General features: G+C 28.7%; 2 protein-coding genes across 2 annotated transcripts; one reads left to right on the forward strand and one right to left on the reverse strand.

The window, feature by feature from the left end:
* Positions 1-1,954: 1,954 nt before the first annotated feature.
* LOC149059897 (uncharacterized) lies at positions 1,955-4,123 on the reverse strand. The gene is made up of 7 exons (XM_089226780.1): positions 3,991-4,123; positions 3,460-3,672; positions 3,292-3,408; positions 3,051-3,149; positions 2,733-2,870; positions 2,399-2,617; positions 1,955-2,337 (listed from the first exon to the last, which is right to left on the reverse strand). The coding sequence occupies exons 1-7, from the start codon at positions 4,121-4,123 to the stop codon at positions 1,955-1,957; spliced, it is 1,302 nt and encodes a 433-aa protein (XP_089082906.1).
* Positions 4,124-8,328: 4,205 nt separating this feature from the next.
* On the forward strand, positions 8,329-13,233 carry LOC107169393 (glucose dehydrogenase [FAD, quinone]-like). Its single transcript, XM_015519124.2, has 5 exons — positions 8,329-8,524; positions 8,678-8,848; positions 10,081-10,799; positions 11,909-12,196; positions 12,745-13,233. The coding sequence occupies exons 1-5, from the start codon at positions 8,329-8,331 to the stop codon at positions 13,231-13,233; spliced, it is 1,863 nt and encodes a 620-aa protein (XP_015374610.2).
* Positions 13,234-18,284: the final 5,051 nt, after the last annotated feature.

Genomic DNA, 18,284 nt, shown 5'->3' on the forward strand with positions numbered 1-18,284 from the left:
CTTAAAATTTTTCCTATAATGATGCTTCGAGTTGTCTCTATAACTACTTTAAAGGAAAACTTATGGAAAACTTAGTGTTGAATTTTCAATCCTTAGTTATAAACAAAAAACATTTTATGATTTTTCAGCTTCATAATTACTTGCAAATTTTCGCATTTTCGACAGATTTCGTAAAAATTTGAACTATAAACGCTTATAAAAAAAAATTGTGCCTATTTATTCTTATAATTTTTTAATCAATATAAGAATAACTTACGAGGAACTTTGTATTAAATTTTTAAGTATTTTGATAGGGCTAAAAAGTTTTTATCGACACTTTAAAAAAAAATTTTCAGACATATTGAAAATTTCAGTCGTCTATAAATATCTCAAAAAAAGTCAAAATATTTTGAAAATTATATCAAGTAAAGAAAATGCCAATATTAATAACTGGTAAAATTTCCAAAGATCTACTACATATACTTTTTGAATAATAACAAATATTTAAAATCGTTTGAGGATGAATCGTTATCGTTACGCTATTTCGTAAAAATTTAAAATTCAAACGCACTTAAAATTTTTCCTATAATGATGCTTCGAGTTGTCTCTATAACTACTTTAAAGGAAAACTTAGTGTTGAATTTTCAATCCTTAGTTATAAACGTAAAAAATTTTATGATTTTTCAATCTCAAAATTACTTGCAAATTTTCGCGTTTTCGACAGATTTCGTAAAATTTCGAACTGTAAACGCTTATTAAAAAAAAATCGTGACATACAATTTTTAGTTTTTTTTTAGTTACGATAAGAAAAACTCATAAGGAACCTTGTATTAAATTTTCAAGTTTTTTTGGTCGTCCAACATTTTTTTACCGACACTTCAAAAAAAATTCTCAAAAAAATCGAAAATTTCAGTGGTCTATAAATAACTCAAAAAAAGTCGAAAATGTTTGAAAATTAAACTGTATATAGATATCACTAACATTAACTTTAAGTGAAAATTTCAAGTATTTACAGTGATTAGTTTTTGAATAACAACCGTATAAAAATATCGATTTGGTCGAAAACGTGTTTTGCCGTTTTGCGTAAAAATTCCCGTTTTTCTGTCATTTTTTTTTTGTTTTTTTTGAAAAATGTTTATTTTGACCTCTAGAATGTACCAAGGATCTTCACTTTTACATCGGAAACCACCCCCCAAAGTTTGAAATCGAAGCATTATTTCGACTAGTTATGCTGTACCCAGACACAAAAAAAAAAACACACATCATTGTAAAATCAATACATTCATCACTTCGTTCAGAATCTAAAATGTTTTTGTATAATTTTAAGATTTTTTTTGTCACAAAATTGTCTAGCCTATTGTATAATATTTTAAAGATTTTCTACCCAAAAATAAAATTTTCATCGATATTAATTTAATAAAAACTAATAATAGTCGAAAATGGCATTGCCTATTTAAGTGGAAACTTTTAGATTCTGAACGAAGTGATGAATGTATTTTAAAATTAAATGGTGTATAGAAAATACTTATATAAATATTCGGTGAAAACTTCATGTATCTATGGTCATTTGTGTTAAAGTAACATCAAAAAACAAAATCTATTTTGTTGAAAACCGACTGTGAGTAAAAATTCCTGTTTTTCCTTAATATTTAGTTTGTTTATCCCGATTATTAAGAAAAATATTGAGAATTTTTTACTTTTGACTTCCCAATGTACCAACTAGATTCACTTTCTGATCTAACGAGGTACTTGAAGTCGAAAATCTAACTCCCAAAGTTTGAAATTGAAGCATTATTTCGACTAGTTATGCTGTACTCAGACACAAAAAAAAACACACACATCATTGTAAAATCAATACATTCATCACTTCGTTCAGAATCTAAAATCAGTAGCTTTAATATTATAGGGCTATTAGTAAGTATAAACATTATAAACATTAATTAAATATTATGAACATTTAAACACAAATTACAATTTATAACTTTTTTCTAGTTTTCTGTGAAGCAAATTCTTTAATTAAATCATTCCAATCCATAATTTTTAGGGCACAATTTTCGATAGACATTAGAGCCAACGATGACATCTTTTCATTAGATAATGATGTTCTTTGGTAGTTCTTCGCTCTCTTTAAAACTGAGAATGATCTCTCACCGCTAGCGTTTGAGCATGGTATGGCTACAAAAAGTTTTAAAGCTATTTTCACATTAGGAAATGAATTATTTAACTTTGATATTGTTAATGCTTCAAGTAAACTGTTCATAGATAATTTTTCTTCTTCTGAAAAATGTTTCATTATAGTTTTAAATTGAATAATCTCATTCTCAAGATCCGGTTCTAAATCTTCACTATAAATAGCTACTAATTGTTTTGATTTTCACGTAAAATGTCATTGTCGATTTCCTCCATATTTAAAAAAAACCAAATATCTTATTTATCTCAATATATGCCATTTTTCTTTCATTTAAACATAAAATGATTGTATCACAAATTGGTAAAAATGTTTCATTTTTTAATTTCTCTTGTCCATGAAATATTGTTTCTTGAACATTATTGAGGTCATCGTGAAAAATTTTTTTTCGTTTATTTCTTTTTTCTTCGTAAGAAAATATTTCACGTCCACTAATTTGCTTTGCTTCAACTTATATATTATCGAATCTATTTCTTATATCTTTTACATACATTTCTAGAGATTTATATAATTTCACAACACACAACACAAGATAAATCATTATTAATACGTTGTAAATTTTTACTTGTTGCGTCGAATCTTTCTAATATTGGCGTCCACAGAGGTATCATAAATGAGAACTCGAGCGTGTCAAATTTTTTATACGTGGATTCTGCTTCATGTCTTATACTAACTTTTTGATCCAAATTCGAAACTATGGATCCTTTAAATTTTTACAAACTTTTACAAACACTAAATCTTGACGACCATCTCGTCGGGCATAAGTTTTTTACAAACATTGAGTTTGATATATTTTTGAAACTTAATAAAAGTTGTTCCTACCGCCATGTCGATGCAGAAAAGAATACATAGATATTTTGGGCAAGTGAAAAAAAGTTATAACCTTCCTTAGTTACATTAGCAGCATGACAACCAACCAAATTTAAGGAATGTGCTGAGCATGGACTAAAAATTGCGTTTTTTGATTTTTCTTTAATTCGAGCTTGTAAACCATTATACATACCTGACATATTTCTGTCATTGTCGTAAAATTGTCCACGACAATAATTTATGTTGATATTTAATTCAGTTAATTTCGTTAATATTGCTATTAATATAAATATAATTAACTTCCATTTCTTTACTTTTATGTCCAACCGATGGAATAAAACATAAAAATCGTTCTACTGCAGTCCCGTCTAAATTAACGTATCTAATGGCAATTGTTAATTGGTCAAATTTTGTAATATCGGGAATGGAATCTACAATTAACGAGAAATATTTAGATGTCGTTATTTCATTTACAATCTTACGAAGTGCAGATTTATTCATAAGTGTTATTAACTCATCGCAAATAGTATGGGACAGATACGAGACATTTCCACGGCCTTTATTACCACCATAAGCGTCAAGATGTTTGGACATTAGTGGATCGAATTTCGCAATTAATTCTAAACAACCGAGATGATTGCCATTATTTTTAGAGCCCAACGTCTCATTATCTCCACGAAATGCAAGACCTCTGCCTGATAAAAATATAATTGTTTCAATTAAACGGTGAATTATACTTCTCTAGTAAAGTTCTCTTTTTTCAAGTTCTATTTTTAACTCAACATCAATACCTGTAGTTATTTTACGTCTAGAGAGAACCATATGCGAATCGATTCATTATGCGTCAAATTCTTTTCATGTTGTTCAACATTTTCTAGACATTTTTTTTCAATGAGTAAATCCTAATTCGGTTGAACTAAACTGTGTTTTTTTATTAGAAAATAGAAGACAGTAAAAACAAAATAGTGCATTTTTTGATGTTGAGTATAACCATAGTCTATCTTTTATTTTACCATTCAGAAGTTTCCTTTTGAAAACATCATGCGATAACTTCCTATTAAATTCGCCACATTTACGAATAGTATTATCAAAATTAATTATTTTAGGATTTGATACAACTGGGTTACGAATAAAATAATCAATCATATCAGAATTTATTTCTGAAGGCTGGATCTTGTGATGGACAAATTGGGACATTAGTAGTTTTATAAAAGACTTCAATGTCAGATTTTAAAGTTTCGTCATCGGTTTTTAACAATTTTCCAACTATAAGTTCATCAGAATTGAGTTTTAACGATTTTTCAATTAATTCATCAGAATCGGGTTTCTGGAAATTTTATAAGATCATATTTTAGTACCTAATTTAATTTTCACAATTCATAGGTAAATACATTTTAAAATTAATAATGTGTTTTTAAAAATAATACAGAATAATTTATATTATTATTTATAAATAAATATTTAAATTTTGTAAAATAAAAACATTAAAATCATTTTTACGATAGGTAATAGTATATGATAGTATGTAGGTTTGATTGAACAAATTTGTCGGCGTATCAAATCCAAAAAAATCAAATAAAAACTTACATGCTGCAGAGTAACAAATTATCTAACTATTAAAACAATAATATTTGATAAATGTCATAATTAAAAAAATATATTCTAAATAATTAAAGTAATTAAGCTATTATAGTAGATATAAATTTTTAAAAAAAACATTGGAATTTACTACAACACTTAACAAAAGTTATTGCATAATATGTTAATAATATACTGATCTACCATTTAGGTATATAAAATAGAAAAATATAATGTAATAAAATACAATCGTAGTCAGAAGTATAATAAATTAATTATAAATTAGTTTTAAATTCTTGGCATAAATATTAATCGCGACTATTCATATTTTATATTTTTCATTGATCTTTTTTAAATAGGTAACACTACAATATAATATTATTAAATACATAAGTTCTCACCTTTTTGAAGAAACTTTGAATTTTAGATGTCTGAGAAATAATTAGTTTGCTTTTTAATTTTTTTTCCTTTGCTCTCTTGCGAAATTCAGCACCACTTAATTTAAGGCGTTTTTCACTCATATTGAAAGATAAAAAACTGGTGATAGGAAACGTTTGTTTTTCAATTTTCAGTCAATATGACTTGACAGTTCACAAAACTATGAGTACGTTTTACAAATACGAGACTTGAATGACAAATATTCGATAGTATAATAATAACAGTTGATTGGTAATGTACAATTAAATTATTTGAAACTAAAATTTTATAATCTGATAATATTATAATATTATAGCCGTACGGGTATAAAACAAAGACGTTTATGTTTACAATATTTATAATCGAAATAATACGATAATATAAACGGAAATAGAAATGGATCGGTCCAAGCCGATACAGCCATAGAGTATGGTATAATAATAATATGATGGTCTTTCTATTTTAGTAATTTAGGTACTAATAATACGCTGAACGCTCATGTTACGTGATAATTCCGTGGTTGGCGATATAAAAAAAAATATTTAAATATAAAATATACAATATAATATTGGATACTATTTTATTTATTACTTGTTATGCATATTTTTTAATGAATAATAATTAAAATTAAAATTAAAATACATTAGAAAACTTAAAAATTTTCGTTTTCACCGTTAAGAAATTGCCGCCCCTAAAAAATTGGCGCCCGTGGCCACCACCCGTTTCGACGACGGACATCTCGCAGCCACTATCTCGCCGCCACCGTTTCACCGGCGGAAATTTAAAATTTCATCTATCATAAATATGGTTTTAGCCTTTAACCCCTTTTTAAAGCCATTAATTGTATATCTCTTAAAAATAATTACCATTTTTTATAAATACCTAATAATAGAAAACTCAAGAGATCCTTTGGAATCAGAAAATTGTAAAAAAATTAGGTCAGATGAAAAAGTGTAAATAAATCTTATATAAAAATGTTTTCCCAAACATTTTCATAAATCATTAATCAAAACATATAAAACCAATTTATAATATGGAAGTGTAGTTTTAAATGTTTTGATTAAGTAATGATCTATGAAAATGTTTGGGAAAACATTTTTGTATAAGATTTATTTACACTTTTTCATCTGACCTAATTTTTTACAATTTTCTGATTCCAAAGGATCTCTTGAGTTTTCTATTATTAGGTATTTATAAAATATAGTAATTATTTCATATATTTAAGAGATATACAATGAATGGCTTTAAAAGGGGTTAAAGGCTAAAACCATAGTATGATAGATGAAATTTTAAATTTCCGTCGGTGAAACGGTTGCGGCGAGATGTCCTAGACCCTATTTTACGGTAGGTACACACTTCTGCATCTGGCAGGACTGGCAGAGTAGATAGATGGTGGTGGTGGTGGTAGTGGTGGTGTAGGTGGCCAATGAATTTAGCAGTCTGGGGTCGAGTTGTTATTGTGGACGTCGAATCTGTCTGTCGCAGTTTGTCCTTCGTGTATCACGGTCCAGGCCAATTGAGTTACGCATTTGTCTTACATTTTTACGAGGTAAGTAGTGTACTAATATATCTACTCGATTTAGAATAATTATTACTATAATATTATAATAGCTAGGCATTACATAAAAATACGATGTTAGATTATATTTATTACCTATTTAGGTAGGTACATACCAATAAATCATAAGTGTGATTGTCATGTACCTAAACTATAATAATGTAAATTTTTCTACAAACTCGCACTTCTCAGCCTTTTCAAAGTATATTTTTATTATAATATTTCAAATGTCTATGAATAACTTAAAAGTATTTGAAATATTTTGACAATTTTATCAAGTATAGACAATACAAATATAATCATTCAGTAAAAATTTCATATATCTACGGTAATTTGTTTAAGAGTTATGCCAAAATTTAATATCCATTTTCTCATAAACCAATTTTGCGTAAAAGTAGATTATATACTACCTCACTGAGAAACATTTTGGTACCTAGGCAAATATTATAAAGATATTTTTAATGGCACAGTTAATTATTTAAAATATTATATTACCTTTTTCAGTGAACGATATAATCATAATTAAAATATTGAAAAAATTAAAACATATTTTTGAATCTATAGAAATTTATGTACAATACCTAGTGTTCATGTCAAGCATTTGCTTATCGCGGCCAGGTAATGTGTGTACGACGGTGACCCGTTCCTAATCTCGTCTCCTTTCTCCTCCATCCACCACTCAGCAATGTAGGCTACAATTGTTATACTTAAATTGAGTTAAATTATGTATATTTATGTTATTTTTTTTGTATTTTGTATGTTGTACTCATATAATCAATTATATTCAGTAATTATGCCTCAATTTATACTTTAATTCTATGTGATTATCTTTTTTATTGTTATTGTTCTGCGGCTAACGCCCTTATTATTATTACTTATATTATTATTGTTGAACGTAAGCTTTTCTTGTCTCCCGCTATTGCAGCATCGCCGTAACGTTTTAATTTTTGTAATATTTTTGATTGTAAGTCGCATTGAGCGCATATTCATCATTAATTGTTACCTTGATTCACCTAGAAAATACTATAATTGTAAAATCGTAAGTTCATTGAGAAGGCAAACAAAGCAATTTTCTACAACAAACTCAGTCTTATAAGTTGCTTATAAATTTATTTTATCTCACGTCCTCCAATCAGATTGGCCGGTTTCCGTGTTGGGATTACAGTTGCGTAATTCCGTCAGCAACTGACTATTGTGTGAGAGGACATCCAAGTCGTTGAGTGTCTCCCGATTTTTTGGTCTCGACAATTAGTCGAGTGATCTTTCGAATAGCTCTTATCGTTGGTCGCATACACCTAGCCTAATCTATTTTAAAACCATGTAGATTATATCGTGTACCTACCTAATTCATTTCATTGTGTGTTCTATAATAATATCGAAATAAATCGTAGTAGGTATAATGCCTATAATGAATGATCTACGTGATATTTTTAATCTAATCACTTACAATTAACAGAAAATTGATTTTTATAAAAAGGCACATTTTTACCGTTCTGGTTTTAAGTCTTGTCTTTCCGACTTTGAAAGTTTTAACATTTGAAATTTGGTTTGAGCGACATTTTATTATTATAGCACACGTCCGTATACATGCCTGCTGTAGTGTCAGGTGGACACCGTTCTCTTTTTCTTTTCACATCCGTACCTACGTGTGATATAAATTATAAAACATAAATACTGAAATTGGTATCGTATAGTTTCACCACCTGCAAAAGTGATGGTAAAAAAAAAATCATCAGTAAACCATCGTGTCTCCTATTTATGTTATTAGATTAGCTGTTGTGATACTTTCGCATTCATAATGTTAGAAGATATAATACCCATCGGAGCGATTGCAGATGCTGCGTCACAAGTGGCTCGGTTCTTGACCGTTTTGCTTGCAACTGTTGCTTATTTCCACTACGAGGGAAATGATTCTGAGTCAAGGATTATAGACCAGCCCAGCGATATGATACTCGACCAATATGATTTCATTATAGTCGGTGCTGGATCGGCAGGTGAAAATATTTCATATTAATAATATTAATATTTAATGATATTATAATGTACGTGAAATTAATTTTTTTCTTAATATTTTTTAAATAATTAATTAATAACTTTTGAATTGCTATTTATAATATGTAATATTTAAAAAAAAATTAATTACTTAGGTGCGGTGCTGGCGAATAGGTTGACTGAAGTCGAAAATTGGAGTGTATTATTAATAGAATCCGGTGGAAATGAAACCGAACAATCCGACGTACCTTTGTTGGCTGCCTATTTGCAACTCACCGAGCTCGATTGGCAATATAAAGCCGAACCCCAGGATACAGCGTGTTTGGGTGAGCAACATATTAATATAATTGGACATTTTTTCTTTTTTTTTCTGGCTTAATATAGACCATTCAGGTCCTTCGCCGCAACCACCACTTCCCTCCATATATCTCTATCCGTGGTTAGCTCTTCGCTGTTCAAGATTCCCAGCATATCCAAGTCTTTATGGACCCTATCTATCCATCTTTGTCTTGGGCGGCCGAGTGGTATTTTGCTCTTTGGCTTCCAGTAGGCGACTTGACCAAATGTCTGCTCTCGGCCTCGCCATACATGCCCTGCAGAGCTTATCCTTTTGCTTTTCATAGTGGCTATTATGTCCGGATCCTATATTGGACATTTATTGAAATGATTTATTCTGATCGTACCTAGCATATATACATTTACAATAAATTTACTAAGTTGAATGATGGTATTAATGCTATGATGTTATCTACATATTATTAGGACGTCAGGTACCCACTTTTGAATAATAGTGATTTAAAAGTTTCATTAAGTTCATATAAGTTACAAACATGCATTCAACTCTCAAACCTATTTGTTTTTAGAAATAATTTCTTTAATCGAATTCACGAATCCATAAACATTCTATTATATTCTGTAAGATGTAACCAATGGCAACTGTAACGTGGTAGGGGGAACTACCAGTTAAATGAAAGATATTCAGTGAGAGAAATAGTGCTCTCTATAGATACAATTACCGTACCTAGCTTTTGGATAGTAGATATAAGAATCTTCAATATATTTAAATAACTAGGATTCTATTTCTGTAGTTCAGTATTAACAATGTATTGTGATCTAAAGTACACGGTGAACAAAATTACTTTAACATTAATTATGTGCGTGTGTGTGTGTGTGTGTGTGTGTGTAAATATTATTGTATCGGTCAGCAGTTAATATTATATACACAGGTATCATGTAACATATAAACATTTATACCTTTGTTACACAACCATTAGCATAAATTTTCTCGATTTTTATCATAAATCACAAAATCCTCTAAATTTTGGAATTTAACGAAACATTAAAAAAAATTATCCAAATCAGTCCAATAATTTTCAAATGATACCATATGTATCATGTGTACCATATATCTGTCCATACGGACAGCTTTTAATTTGTATTAGGTACATAGATAGTGTACCCATAAATTAAAACAACAACAATAGTACTACACATCATCACACTTAATAATTGACAATAATAAATAAAAATTTAATACTGATTAAATAAATTATTTCAGCTATGGAAGATCAACGTTGCAATTGGCCTCGTGGCAAAGTCTTAGGTGGGTCCAGCGTGTTAAACTATATGATGTATGTGCGTGGAAACAAAATGGACTATGACAACTGGTTACAACAAGGTAATCCGGGTTGGGGGTACGATGACGTGCTCTACTACTTTAAAAAATCAGAAGACAACAGAAACCCGTATCTAGGAAACACCTCGTACCATTCAATGGGTGGTTATCTGACAGTATCCGAGGCACCATACAAAACACCATTGGCCGACGCTTTTATCACAGCTGGGCAAGAAATGGGTTACGATATCCGCGATGTAAACGGTGAACGTCAAACCGGTTTTATGTTACCTCAAGGGACTATCAGAGGGGGAACTAGATGCAGTACAGCGAAAGCTTTCTTGAGACCTGCCAGACAACGGAATAACCTACATGTGTCCATAAACTCTCATGTCACACGTGTGGCAATCGATCCCGAGACTAAAGTTGCATTTGGCGTAGAAATGATCAAGGACAATACACAGCGTTTCATTCGGGCTAACAAAGAGGTGCTGTTGTCGGCGGGTTCCATTAGTTCTCCACAGCTGCTTATGCTATCGGGCATAGGTCCTAAGAATCATCTGATGGAAATGGATATACCCGTTCTAGCCGATTTAGATGTCGGAAAAAACCTTCAAGACCACGTTGGACTTGGTGGCCTTACATTTCTGATAAACAAAGAAGTAATTATTATGCACATTAATTAATAATAATTCAATAATGTTAGTTTATTTAATTAAATGATAATTAATGATGATTAATCATATGGAATATAGATTACAAGCACATTATTAAAGCGCATTGTTAACCAAGGGGACACATTCTATTCAATAGTTAAATTTACTAAATCATCTAGGTAATAAAAGTTTTAAATATTAAATTAAAATTCAAGCATTTTACCTACACTATCTTCCTTGTTATTTTTTTTTTCTATTTAAAGAAGCAGTGTATTGTTTTAAATTATCACATCCATACCATTTTATAAAATATTGATTTACATTTTTTTTTTCTCTTTTCATTGTTAATTTGCTCAAGTTCATCTTCTTTTTTTGTTTAGGTATATCTATTTGATAATTCAAGGTTAAATTTGGTTTTTCGAGTTATGTAATGAAATCTGGTGAAGTTTAATAGATGTGACCAAATAATTAGTTAAATCAAGTGTAATAAAATGGTACAATTAAAATTGTTTGAACTTTTTTGACAGATTAGGCCACAAATTTTTTAAATTTACTAGCATTTTCTTAATAGTACAAAGTGGCATCCAACAATGTCCCCCATCTCTTTATAACAGATTTTGTTTTATCTATTTTCTCTATGTATTGAAGTCACAATTAAATGGTAACAATAAGACACCTTGATTGTAATACATTATTATTTATTAAGACCACATGTATAATTAAATTTTTAAATTAAATTAAATTATTTTGGTTATAATGTTCATAATAATCAGTTATAATGCATAATTTTTACTAGTCCCTTGAAAATCATTATAAATGACTAACTGAACTTAACCATATTTTTAGAGATATTAAAAATATGTTGATTATTTTATTTGCATCTAAAAAAAGAAAAACAATTAGATTTTAAAATTGAATTTAAATATTATTATTATCTCGGGCATGGCTTATTCGATGTTATTCTAACTGTTGATGATGCTATGTTATTGATTACATTTTAACTAATATTCAAAAATTAAATGCCACCTCTTCCTCCCCTCACCATATAAATTACTGGCTATGGAACTTATTCAGTGAATTAAAGTATAACTATTGCTTTTTCGTTGGTTGTACAGGTGTCGCTAATATTAGAGAGAGTGGAAAACGTCGAAACGGCTCTAAACTATGCCATGATGGGTGATGGGCCGTTGACGATCATGGGCGGCGTTGAAGGATTGGCATTTATCAACACCAAATATGCTAATCTTTCAGTTGACGCACCAGATATTGAGTTACACTTTATTTCTGGTTCCACAAATTCTGACGGGGGTACACTACTATGGAAAGCTCACGGGCTGAAAGAAGAGTTTTACAAATCTGTTTATCAACCAATAAACAACAAAGACGTATGGTCTGCTATGCCTGTAAGTGAAATGCCTTATTGCACAAAATATCCTAAAGCAAACATACCAATAAGATTGTATTGTCATGGAGTGTGAGAAGGTTGACCAAAACCCAAAAACTAATTAGGCAAATCAAAATTAAATGATAAATATGACATTTTGAATCATAACATTTTTCTCATAATTTTTTTTTATATACCTACTATATATATATATAACAGTTAATACTATGCTAAAATGAATTGTTTAACAATTATTTTATGCACGGTGTTTCCTACATTTGAATGGAATACAGAGGATTATTCTTAAATTCTTCGTACATTATTGACTTATGTTTCGGAATAATAATATTAGTATTATAATAATAATTTTAATAGTATCTGCGGTGCTCTTCATGAAATTTAAGTTTGTTGAGAAAATCAATTTCGAATATTTTATTATTTGTCGTATAAAAATAAAAATATTCAGTAGGCTACCCTTAAAACCTAGATTATTTTATTGGTTTCTCTGATATTGTGGAACACTGTGATAACATTTTATTCCTAACCAAACGTTTCACGCATTTTCAGATGTTGTTGAGGCCAAAAAGCCGGGGTGAAATACTTTTGCGGAGCACTGACCCGTTCGTGTATCCCCGTATCTTTCCCAATTACCTGACAGCCCAAGAGGACGTGGACACGCTGGTGGAGGGCGTCAAGTTTGTGGTGGCAATGTCCCAGACCTCGCCGTTCCATGGCTACGATAGCCGGCTGCACGACATACCATTCCCCGGTTGCACCGCCGTCCCACGGTATACGGATGCCTACTGGGAATGCATGATCCGGCATTACACGGTAACCATATACCATCCGGTGGGCACCGCTAAGATGGGACCCGAGTGGGACAAGACTGCGGTGGTGGACCCTCAGCTTCAGGTGTATGGCATCCACGGTCTCCGGGTGGTAGACGCGTCAATTATGCCTACGCTGGTTAGCGGAAACACCAATGCTCCGGTTATAATGATCGCCGAGAAGGCTGCGGACATGATTAAAGATAAATGGCTTGACAGGAAACAGTGATAAAAATAAAGATATCTTTCTTTCTTTTATATATTATTTATCAGCCCGTCAGCCGACCTCGTGCACTTCTTTGTCCGTAAAAATGTCAAATCTTGTATAACTCACGTTTTATTCAATTCTTACTCTAATATTCGGTGTAATGGTGTTCAAATCTTTTTAAAAAAAGTGTTCAGATTGGTACTGCTCTAATTTATAGTAGATGTCGTAACGAATATTTGAATTCAATGCTGAGAACATTGTACCTATATGATTGATCAATGATAAATAATGCAATTAAATAATTTTAAAAAAATAAGTATACAATTTCTCAAATAGTATTACATTCAGTAAATTGTATTTTTTTTATCATGATAGAAAAATTAAGAGGAATCTTCTATTTAATTTTCAAATGTTAGCTATAAAAAGAAAAACGGTGTTATGAATTTTTAGCTTAAACTAATTAATAATTCACGATTTTTCGAGATACTTTGTCAAAATTCTAACTTCAGACAATCATAAAAATTTATAGTGAATTTACGCTCAACTTTATCTTTTAATTTCCATTTACAACAATTCTTTAAGGATTTTTTAACGTTTTTAAGTTTTTAACCGAGAGACATTGTGTTTATTAAGATTAATTTTTTTTAGCTAATAAAAATCGTAAATTCCATATGCCGATAAATAGCGCACCAGGAATCAAAATTATTTTTTTCAAATTTTAAAATATATAGAAAATTATATTGTTGATATTCAGTGTAAATTTATTATGTATACCGCAATTTATTTTAATTACACGAAAAACTAAAAACGATTTTGTCGAAAACCGATTTTACGTAAAATTCCCGTTTTTTCATAATTCCTTTTTTTGTTTTAATTTCAACTCCTGTGAATTTTAAATTTAACTAGATTACTTTAAACTAGATTTACATTCCCACCGAAAAAGTACTTAAGTTGAAAATCAGAGTATTATTTTGACTACCTATTGTGTACATAGACACAAATAAAAAAAATAAAAAATACATAATTGTAAGATCAATACAGTCTAAAATATTATTTAAACATTTTGAAATTTCAAAATTATTTTTGTTCTATACCGGGTGATTCTTTTATCATTGAACACTTATTATTTCAAAAATTACTAATGTTTTTGAAAATATTTTTTACATAGTTTCAAGTTGTTCAAAAACCAACGTTTTTATTAAAAAATGTTATTTAAAAATAATTTACTCGTCCTAAATTCGATTTTTATGAATCAAAATACTTAGAAAAATATTCTGCTTTGGAATATGAAATTAAAACTCTATGTTGTCATTCAAAAAAAAAAAACTTAAAATATTATAATGACAAAAAATATTTAAAAATATAATTTTTCAATAAAAACGTTGGTTTTTTAACCACTTGAAACTATGTAAAATAATATTTTCAAAAACATTAATTATTTTTGAAATATTGAGTGTTCAATGATAAAAGAATCACCCGGTATAATTTTTTTATAATAATATAATATTAGGCTTATTTATATTTTATATATAATGTTTATAACACTAATATTTTTTAATGTTCATACTGCATTATCTGTATCTATACCAACAATGGTTGGATTAAAGTGGTAGGGTCCGTTAAAAAAGGACACAATGTATCGTCTTATATTTAAAAAAATATTCTTTGATTAAATAATTGCTCACATAAATATCTTGATATCAAATATTTTTTTAGCTTTTAGCCGATTGTATTAGAATTTGATGCTTTCAATTGTTTAATTTAATAATAATAATAACTTTATTTCAGAAAGATTAGATACAATTTTAATTTTAATATTATATTTCTTTCTCAACTAACCTATAAGTAAACTTGTTTTAGGTTTGAGTTTGTCTTAGTAACAATAGAATAATAATAACAAAAAAATATATAATAATAATAATAAAAAGGATAAATACAACAATAATCAGTTTGCTAAATTGTATAAACTAATATATTTTAAACGAATTAATCTAAATCTTAAATGTACATTTAAAATTTAATCAAAGTTTGAAACAAATCGATATTTATATTTTCACTTCACAACAAATTTATACCAGTATTTAAAAGTGAAATTTTGAAAAGTTTTTTACATAGGTACAGAAGTATTTACATTACTTCTTTCCTTTAATCTGGTATCAAAATTATGTATTGGTTTTCTAATGAGATGCTTATATTTGTAAAATAATAAAAGTAAATTATTTCTTTGTGGTTTTTCGAATTTATTAATATTAGATATTGTATATAGGTACCTATCACGATAGTTGGAGTAAGATATCGTTTTTTAACATACACTTAATTAAGGAATTTACTGTCGTGACCACCCCAATTATACCATAAGAAATAACAGAATTTACTAATGAATCGTAATACTTATACTTTAGTATCTAAAAATAATCTATGTGTTTTATAAAAAATGTCCTTACTAGTTTAGTGAAATTCTCAATATGGTATTTCCAATTTAAATTATTGTCATAGACCAATCCTTGGTATTTTATACTTGATAATTATTTTATTTCCACACAGTTACAATCAGACATTTGTTTACAGTTAGCATTGTGGAAAAATAATTTGTAATTTTTAGTAGTTTTAATTTTATTGCAATTCTGTTATTATCAAATCACGCCTTTATTAATTTAATCGATGTATTACCTAAGTAAATTAATAGGTCATAAGATTTTTCTTTTAATAATAGTAGGGTTTCATCAGCAAGACATATTATCTACCTCTAATATTCAGATTCAGTAATCCATTAAAACAAATTAAAAATAACTGTGGTCTTGAGACATTTCCTTGAGGCACAGATTTTGTAAGAATCGGAGGTTTGCTATGTACATCTTAACTATTTGAGTTCCGTTGTTTAAACAAGATTCGAAAAATTTTTTGTTAATCCTTTTATTTCAGCGTTCTCAAGTTTCTTTAATGGCAAAGCGTGATTATCACTACTTAAAAGTATAAAAGGCTTTTTTTATGTCTAAGAAAATTCCAATTATTTTGATCCAAAGACTCACTGATGTAATTATTTGCTGTAAAATGTGTATTTTCTGTTGATTTACCCGTGATGAATGCATATTGATTAAAGAATTGGTTGTTAGCTAAGAATCCCATAACAAGAGTTTTAACGCACTTTTCTAAAATATCAAAGATCGTTAAAGAGAGGGCTATTGGTCTATAATTAGAACAAATCATCTTATCGTCTGATTTATTTATAACTTATAAGTAATATTACGCAGTTTTTAAAGGAACTTTGATATTTATCAGAAGAGTTTGAATTTTTAAATATTATTTATAGTGGATATGATAATATAGGTGAATATGTGTTTTTTAATAATGCGTTTGTTAAATTATTTATGACATTGGACGACGAGGGTTTTATTTTATTTAAATACTTTTGTATTTCAAGTTCAGTGATTGGGCTCAAAAAAATTGAATTTGGTACATGGCAGTTTTATTCATTTAATTCTAGACTAATTTCTCAAAGGGATTTCCATTTATTATATGTTCAATATTACTTCCAACTTTGACAAACAAGGAATTAAATTAATTAGCTATTTCTTTTTCATCAACTAAAATATTACATTTATTATTAAAAATTTCAGTAAAATGACTAATATTTTTAGTAGTTTTACCAAAAGTGTCATAATTATACTCTATGTTTATTTAATATTATTTTTAACATAGTTTATTATAATAATAAAACATGCATTTTTCGCACTTTTAAGCAAGAGTTTAGAACATTTTATATTTCTTTTAAAAACTCAATAGTTTGGTATCAAATGGTATTTTTTACACTTTATAAAATATTTTTCCTGTGGTTATTATTGATATTATCAATAATTAACACGTTGAATGCCTCGTTATTTATATATCAGAGAGTTTCCGCGTCAAAACTGAGTCGCGCAGCCGACGGCCAACTACGTGTCGACATCGGTTCCCCGCACCCGGTGAAGTTGTTATTTAAAATGTAAATATTGTTTTCAGTGTAAATGTATAATTTAATAAAATGGTTATTTTTTATAAGGGTCACTGGTAATTTATTGCCACACAATTTTTTTTTAAATTAAAAAAAAAAATAATGAAAAATAATAAATACGAATTTACATGTAAAACAAAATTGTTTACGTATAATATACACCCTGTATATTATTAAAATAAACTAATATTATTTTTGTCAGCCAATTAGTGACAACTGACAACAAATTAATATAATATTTTTATATTATTGGAAATAGCACCGCCGCGCTATCGACAATTCGACATCGCCGTGGCTGTCGTCGTAATACGGGGGAAAATAATTATTAATTAATACACATTAAAAATAGCTACTCAAAATCCAAATATACCAATGCAATCACGAGATCCTACTCAATAACCACATATAAAAATTGAAATGGTGCGTCAATAACCGTAATATATACCCAATAAAGATACATATAAGATATAATATTTGTCGACTGCGTGTCGACCGCGGTCTTGGTGACCCAGCAACAGTTAGTCGACCGTGGCACTCAACGTGTTAATCCTTTAGTTATCCATTCTTTTCAGTTGTATAACTAGTTGATAGTTCTATTCTGGGTGATCTGGTAGGTAGTAGAAGCTTCAATGATTTTAATTTCTATTCATTTTATTATAGAATTGTGCAATATTTATATCAATATTTTTATTATATAATATCTCTGTTCATTTTATATCCTTTATTAAGGAGTTGAGTTGATTACAGTTTATGCATTTTTGTATGTTTCTGTTATTATTTTTTTGGCAAACCATATTCTTTTAAGCTCATTCCACCTAGATTCAAAATAAAATATTCAATTAATGCCAAACATTTATTATAAAGTTCATCATGATCATCTGTTATATTATTTTCCATGTGTTGCCGGATATGGTCCAAAAAATCGTCCTAATACTTATTCCAAAGCCTTGAAGATTTTGTTTTGAATGAGCTTAAAAGAATATGGCTTGGCATATTTTAGATTTAAAAAGAAAATATATTATGAATTTTTAATTTGATATAAATTGCAAATTATCGTGATTTTTAAGTATTTTATAAAAAT

The sequence above is a fragment of the Diuraphis noxia genome, unplaced genomic scaffold (genome assembly GCF_037042655.1).
Source record: "Diuraphis noxia isolate RWA-SAM2 unplaced genomic scaffold, SU_Dnox_SAM2 contig0001, whole genome shotgun sequence".
Lineage (NCBI taxonomy): Eukaryota > Metazoa > Arthropoda > Insecta > Hemiptera > Aphididae > Diuraphis > Diuraphis noxia.